At 47.9% G+C, this 7895-nt stretch overlaps 1 protein-coding gene across 1 annotated transcript; it reads left to right on the top strand.

Moving 5' to 3' along the window:
• The first annotated feature begins 646 nt into the window (after positions 1 to 646).
• LOC6594586 (probable sodium/potassium/calcium exchanger CG1090) lies at positions 647 to 7672 on the top strand. Its single transcript, XM_002019250.2, has 7 exons — positions 647 to 1192; positions 3312 to 3530; positions 3590 to 3824; positions 3914 to 4203; positions 4271 to 5318; positions 5518 to 5706; positions 5774 to 7672. Exons 1-7 carry the CDS (start codon positions 1190 to 1192, stop codon positions 5782 to 5784), a joined length of 1995 nt encoding a protein of 664 aa, XP_002019286.2. The 5' UTR covers positions 647 to 1189; the 3' UTR covers positions 5785 to 7672.
• Positions 7673 to 7895: the final 223 nt, after the last annotated feature.

Here is a 7895-nt window from a genome sequence, read left to right as displayed (position 1 = left end):
GACTGCGATGCCGATTTTTACAAGTGACGAGCGAGAGCGAGAGTGTCCTCCCCGAGCTGTCTTTGTTTTTGCAAGAGGCCGACGGGGCAAGAGCTGGCGGCTAGATCAGAGGGTGCAGCATGTAGCCATGTCACGTTGCACATCAGAAAGAGCCCGATCATCGGCATCGTCTGGGCTCTGGGCTCAATGTAAAGGATAATGTGGCAAAATCCAGACAATTGATGTCCTCTGCGGCACTTCAAATGGAAGATCGTTTGTTTGCTGTTTGCTATTTGCTATTGACCAGGCCAATGCACTTGACGCTTGTGGCTAGGGGAGGGCGCATATAAATAATAATCAAACAAATACCCATAAATGCGATGCCGGGCCATTGTTCGCCTGTAATGCAATTTTTCAACAGTTCCAAACCCCGATGTTGGAGACGGACCAAACATTTCGTTCAAATTCCAGCTTTGGCCGTAGCGTAAAGCTCCCATAGATGGCGCGCTGAGGGAGACAGTCTCAGAAAGTTGGCAACTCTGACATTTCCTGCCGACGCACTCGGCCGTGGTGGGTTTCTGTCACCCCACCCTGCCTCTGAGGCGAAGTTGTGCGGCAGACTTGACGACGCGCCACCAGTGCGCATTGAATTTCGGTGGAGTCGGTTGGCGCTGCTGCTGCTGAATAAAAACGAATTAAATTATGAATTCGAATGAATTAAAACGCGAATAAGTGCACATCGCTCGCAAAACAAAGCTCGCGCCTGGTCTCGGTCCCGTACTCGTGCCGAGCCGCACACACACACACCAGAAACAGAAACACAAACACCAACACACCACAGAACTGGTCCCGTTCTCCCCCTCGAAAAGAACACGGAAAAACGGAAAACTAAATAATAACGGTTCGGTGGAAAAATGCATTACTAAGCTAACTGCTGGTCGAAAACAGCTGCAGCGCGTGGAGCGGAGTGGAGGGAGTGATTACCGGGATAGTAGCCCTAGCCGAGAACGAAAAGTGAACACTGAAAATCGCAGGCCAGGCCACATTTCCTCACATGTTTTCCAATGCAACGGTTTTCTTCTGTATCTGTTTTCCGCAAAAACCCATCTAACGACTGCAACTGACAAAAAGCCTGAGCAAACATCGAATTTCAAGCCGAGTTTCAGTGAAAAGTTTAGCTCAATCCACAGCCCCAGGCACAATAAGCAAAATGGTAAAAAGTGATTATGAAATGGGCCTGCACGGGGGCGTGAGGTGTGAGCTGTGGGTGTGGGCCTAATCAGCTGAGCCCCTGTTTATCCATCCAAGTTCCGAACCCCATCCCCTTCCCCAACCCTTTGGCTTTATGCAAATTGCAAGTCAATTGTCTACTTTCCTTTATTTTTGTTCCTGCTCTTGCTTTTCTTTTCTATCCCTTTCATGAGTCCTCCCATTGTCTTTGCACTGCTGAGGAAAACACGAGTGTGTATGATGTAAGCCGAGGCGCCCCAGTCCGACCCAGTCCGCGCCACAAGCCCCGCCGACACTTCCTTCCTCATCTATTTAGTTAGCGCAGCCATTTATTTTTATAAGATGGTCGCTGGGTCGGTTGCCAGCAGCCTCCTTTTACTCTTGCGAGCGTCATTGACGACATCATCGTTGCTTCCCCCACCACCACCTCCCCTCCACACGACATCAACAGCAACAACTGTAACTAACAGCAAAAGTCAAGCGAAAAGCGCTCCACCTACAGCCCAGCCCCCCACTCAGCCACCTTACCCAACAGCGCGTAAGAGTAAAAGCTTCGTGGAATAGCAGAAGAACAGAAGAGGAGGGGGTCGGTCCATGAATGTGCGAGTAAATCGATATTATGCGGCATGACCGAGTGGCCCACAAGGCAGGCGCCGAGGTGGACGGGGACAACACTCCCCCACTCTTCGCCCACCATTCATCGTTTGTGTATTTTTGTGGTGAAAAACGCCACTTGCTCTTGCTCTCGCTCTCTCCTTTCTCTCTCTCTCTCTCTTCTTGTACCCCCTGACATCTGCTGCAAATTTTCGCTGTTATCACACCAGCAGCAACAACAACAGCAAAATCTGCAACATCAACCAAATTGCCACTAAGAAACAAATTTATTCAAAAACATTTACGAGTATGCGTCGTGATTGAAGGATTCCCCCGACGACTTGTAGGATATGATGTCATACGATGTCTGTGGACCCACGGGATGCTTTCGAATGTATATAGTGCGAGTACTCTCGTTCCTGCCGATCCGCCTCACCTCTCAGCGCCCCACGGGCCTTGAGTTTAGTGCTGCTTGCTGGTACATATATTTACTGAGCGCTTATCACTCTGGGATGAGGTGAAACACATCAGTGTGCCCACGGCATTGACGCCTCTAATTTCTAGATTTCCTTGAGCCCACAAGAGCAAAGTGTGCCGTATTGAATGTCACCCAACTCCAATGGTCTTTGGCTGTGCATTGGCAAGACAACTGCACAAATCGCTAGCGCTAACGGATATTCAATTTCATTTCAAGTCAGACCTACTGGTCAGCCAATCGGTCATTCTCCATGTCTGAGTACTGTGGTTGCTCTTCTCTTTGGACAGAAGGAAGCACTTTTGCAGGCCAATCTGTCATTTCCCGCTTTCATAGGATAGAGCAGTCGTTAAGGCCATACATATACATATATGACATAGGAACTATCGATCTATCGATCGTTTAAACATTTTCATTAGACAAGCTCTGCAAGGATCGTAAATTTATTGGTATATTTCCGATAAGAGGTATATAAACACAAAATAGAAAAGTTCACTTTCATTGTTGATGTTCTGCAGTACAATTTGCTGATAAATTAATGGAAAGTCTTGTGCCATTCAGTAGTAAGAAAATTGCTCTTAACCATGAAAGGAGCCTGTTTTCATCCAGGGTATCAATACACTCGCAGCAAATTGATGTCGTTGTTGTGTTTTTCTCTTTTGCTTGCACTTACATTTGGGATTGACGGCTGCAGTTCAGGCCGGGTATCCAATTTCCACTGCCAGGCCCCCAGACACAAGCCGGCACAGTACGAGTACCACAAAGCCAAGCAAAGTCGGTGGCAATAAACCTTATAAGCTTGCCATTTTATCCGAGGCGTGCTGCGAATTGCCCTTTAGGTACACACACTCGTAGACTTGTAGGTCTGAATGAGTAGGTACTTCTGTTTCTATATACTCGGGCTGACGCCTCTAGGCGCTGCAACGTCGCGTACATAAGCCGCACTTTCCTAGCAGTCGCATTTTCCTGTAGGGTGGGCCCCATTGTCTTTGGCTGATGAGTTCTAATCCCTAGCCTCCGTTTCCGCACACAGATCGTACGTCGCCGGTCCCGTCGCTCCCGTATGTGGAACATGGGTCTGCTCTTCCTGATCTACTACTGCGTCAGCATCTACTCGGCCAAGGGCGACACCAGGGAGGGATCGGCGCTACCACTGGACGTGGGCCTGGCCGAGGATGAAGGCGATGCCGAAGCTAATGGAGAAGTAACTACCGAGATGAATCGAGAGCTCGAGAACACCACGCCGTATGATGTGAGTAGGGTCTGATAGGCGTTTCACTGGTTGGCTTCACCCAATTGCTCCCTCCACAGGCCCCGACAGCCACCGAGCCCACTCACTTGCATGGAGCCGTCCCGACCTGGCGTCCCAAGCGCGACAATTGCACCCCGCCGGCCATCGAGCAGTTTCCTCAGCCACTGATGAACAAGTGGGCGCGTCAGCACGGCGGACTTATCCTGCACATTCTGGTGGCCGTCTACACCTTCTTTGGCCTGGCCATCGTGTGCGACGAGTACTTCGTGGCCAGCCTGGACCGTTTGTGCGAAGGTGAGCCCGGAGACTTGAGGGACTGGACCGACCGGACCGGACCGAAGCTTCCGCTGGGGCGCTCTACTAACTCCAAATATTTATTACAGAGCTAAAGCTTTCTCCGGATGTGGCTGGCGCCACATTCATGGCTGCCGGCAGCTCGGCCCCCGAACTGGCCACCGTGGTCATAGGGGTGTTCTTCGCCAAGGACGACATTGGGATCAGCGGAGTCATCGGCTCGGCGGTGTTCAATATTATGTTCGTGATATCCGTCTGTGCCCTGTGCTCGGGAACCGTTTGCCAGCTAAACTGGTGGCCACTGGTGCGGGACTGCTTCTTCTACTGCGTTTCTATCCTGGTCATGCTGATCATTATCTTCAACGACGTCATCTCTTGTGTAAGTGCGCGGAGAGTGCAGGAAAAGCCACGTAAGACCGCAGACTAATCTTCGACTTTCTCCCCAGTTCGAGTCCGTGGTGATGCTGCTCTGCTATGTGGGATACTGCGTGGCCCTCCACTTCAACACGGAGCTGGAGCGCTGGGCCCTCGGGCTGAACTTGCCGTTTAAGCTGCCCAGCAAGGAGGAGCAGTCGGCCTTGGTGACCTACAAGAATGTTCCCGAGAGCTCCTACACCCAGGGCAGTGCAGGACAGGGACAACAGCAACAGACGAGCATGTCCAAGGAGTCCAGCGATGGCGTGGACGCCAGTATCACCCAACCCCAGGGCGACTATCAGAACTACAGCGACACCAATGCCAGCTGGGACCCGAATTCCGCCTGGGGCGAGGAGAACCAACCGAAGCCAGCGGCCGCCAGTGCCAGGCCAAGCCAACCACCGGTCGACGACTGGGGTATGGGGCAATTCAGTCAAGGCCAGGGACAGGGCCAGGAGAACATGGCTTACAACTCCGATCAGCCCGAGTCTGTTGTGACGGGCGAGGCTGCGGCTGCGTCGGCGTCCGCGGGTGCGGGTGCAGGTGCAGGTGCGGCTAAAGGCCAATTGGTGGGCGCTCCTGCTCCCAGTGGCGTTGACTACTACAAGTCGACGGACAAGCAGCGCGAGCCCCGCCCAGATCCCCTAATGCGACCGACGGAGGGCGGTCTGCCAGCGTTGGTTGCCTGGTATGTAGTGTATCCGATACACTTCCTGTGCAAGAAGACGATGCCCGACTGCCGGCAGCAGCAGTTCCGCAACTGGTATCCGTTCACCTTCCTGCTATCGATGGTTTGGATCTCGTTCTACTCGTACTTTATGGTGTGGATGATCACCGTGATCGGGTCCACCCTGGCCATCCCCGACACCGTGATGGGCCTCACCTTCGTGGCTGCTGGCGTTTCTGTGCCGGATGCCCTAAGCTCAATAGCCGTTATCAAAGAGGGCTACGGCGACATGGCCGTGTCGAATGCGATTGGCTCGAATGTCTTTGATATCCTAGTGTGCTTAGGTCTTCCATGGTTCATACAAACGGCCATCATAAAGCCCGGCTCGCACGTGAATGTCATCTCCAAGGGTATGTACTCTCTCCCCATCTCCCCCTTCCCCGCCCGCCCGTTTGTGTCTCCCCCGCCCGTAGTACTCGTCGTATGCAACATGTGTGTGGTATGCCTGGCATGAGTGTTCTAACAGTTCGCCTAGCTGACGTAGCAGCAGCCCTGGCCGTCACCCGGTCTAATCTTTGAGTGCCCTTCTCTTCTCCTCAACCATTCCAGGTCTCGCCTACTCGACGCTCTCGCTCTTCTCTACCGTCGTCTTCCTGATCCTCTCGACGCACCTGAACGGCTGGAAGCTGGACAAGCGCCTGGGTATAATTCTGATGCTCTGGTACCTGTTCTTCATCACGCTGGCGTCGCTCTATGAATTGAATGTCTTTGGCTATATGAACCCACCAGAATGTCCCAGTAAGTATCCAAAACCATTTCCACAAGACGTTCCCCCTAATTGCCTTATTGCCTAATTCCCCTTCAGGCACTTTCTAAGCAACCAAGAGGATACCAGCACCAAGTACCATATACTCGTGTAGTATAGTGCATAAAGAAGCATACAATACATAGTACATAGCACAGACCCATGCATTTGCATATTCATATTCAGAGGAGAGTCGTGCATAGTCGCATCAACAACAAACTGAAGCGCCAGCCACAGCCGCCACAACCGCAGGAGTTCGTCATTGTAAGAGGAACCGACTCGTACATTTAATGTTAATTAGTGGACAAATTGAATACTCAAATCGCGTTTTACATGGATTTTTACATTGCACCAACCGAAGAGAGAAACGATAAACCAAAAAGATAAAAAGATAAAAGATGATTATATATATTATATATTTACTAACATATACATATACAATATTTAATGATATTTAGGCAAATAACAAACCATATACATATGTACGAGAGTGCAGCCACAATTAAAGTACACATACCGGATAAATAGCACTGTAGATAGGGAGACAAATGCAATTAAACAAGCAACAGATGAACAGAGGAACAGAGGAATTTGTTGCAAAACGGTTTTAAGGAACAAGTCGAACAGAACAACGCAAACTTCTCACACCACAAATCAAACCAATTATACGATCATTATACAACATACATATATTTATGCATATGTATGTATGTCTATCGTATAAGTATGTATCTGCATGTATATACTTTTGTATCGCATCGCTTTGTTAAACAGTTGATCACGCTTAGTTTTAGTTTAGTTTTAGTTTTAGTTCTATAGTTTAGTGTATGTATCTCGTTAAGGATCTCTCCATTGTTATTTCTTGTGCAGTCGATGTACACGAAAACGCCCGTAGAGACTATTGGCCTCCGGGCTGGTCGATCCAGACCAGGAGCGCAGATCCCTGCGCCGCGGAACAAGAGCAACGAATTTTTTTACGTTTTCGGATGTTTTATTTTTGTTCTCATATACAAGATGAATGAAAAAACCAACACCCATGTATGTATGTATATTTTTTATATTTAAATAATACATTTTCAAATAATATAGCCACTTCGATTCCACGAGAATCGTCCTAGGTTTGGCCGAAGACATTTGGGTTTAGATTCCGAAAGAAAGTTCGAATAGCAAAGAACAGAGAAATAAGAAAGCAAGGGCCAAGCAAGAGAATGGGAACGAAACGAAAAGAAAAGAAAAGAATACCTTATGGCAATTAATCGCGTCAATTTTCGGATGTAAATAGTATGCGCGGGAGCATAAATAAACTAAAAAGCATTATACAAATCACATATATTCAAGCACGAACAGTGAACGTTTAAAGTCAATTTTTGGTGCAAATTGTTGCGCATAAATCGAAACAATATTTACTAGGAAGTGATAGATCTTCAGAATTTAAAATGACTTTTCGTTTCATTTGATGGTGATGCGGATTCAAGGCATAGCAATTACTTGTTCAATTGATCGATGGAAAATCAAATCAGGCTAATCATTGATTTAACATTCAATTATTTTCCCACTCAAGCAATCCGAGTAAAGTAAAAATACAAAATGCGGAATCATTCCAGCTTAGGGAATACTGATTACATATTTACTGAGTACATTATTTTTGGCGCACTTTGGCTTTCCTCCCAGCTGTCCAGATCGAGACCGAGATCCAGATCCAAGATCCAGGCCAAATCCAGCTGCATTTACCACACTTTGCCCAAAGCTGCTTTGCAAAACCAGATGGATCTGACCATGACACAGAATCAGTATCAGAATTAGCTGCAAGCAATGTGTAAGACAAATACGAGGATATACATTAATACTACTACTATATAGCATAAAGAGCAAGGCACTGCTATAAGGACGCGCTCAAAAGATACATAGTTACATACCAACACACATTCATACATACATATATGTCTACCTAAACATAAACATAAACATATTTATACATACAATTACAAAATACATACATATACAACATATACAAGTAAAGATATAGCTACATACAAAGATACAGATACAGATAAAGGGTGTAAATGCTTAGTAGGTGTATGAGTATATACAGTATATACATATGATGAAGGAACCGAAATGGAACCCAAGTAACTGAATCCAATGATTTATCGAAGCCGAAGCCGAACCATACTTCCCAGAA

This window comes from Drosophila persimilis, unplaced genomic scaffold (genome assembly GCF_003286085.1).
Source record: "Drosophila persimilis strain 14011-0111.01,24,50 unplaced genomic scaffold, DperRS2 tig00000000-arrow-pilon, whole genome shotgun sequence".
Lineage (NCBI taxonomy): Eukaryota > Metazoa > Arthropoda > Insecta > Diptera > Drosophilidae > Drosophila > Drosophila persimilis.
The sequence above is the reverse complement of the archived record's forward strand: the minus strand, read 5'-3'. Positions and strand labels throughout refer to the sequence as shown.

Coding starts and splice junctions, on each gene's coding strand:
- LOC6594586 (XM_002019250.2), top strand. Junction 3,825..3,913: donor CCTGGACCGTTTGTGCGAAG/GTGAGCCCGGAG, acceptor TATTTATTACAG/AGCTAAAGCTTTCTCCGGAT. Junction 5,319..5,517: donor CGTGAATGTCATCTCCAAGG/GTATGTACTCTC, acceptor CAACCATTCCAG/GTCTCGCCTACTCGACGCTC.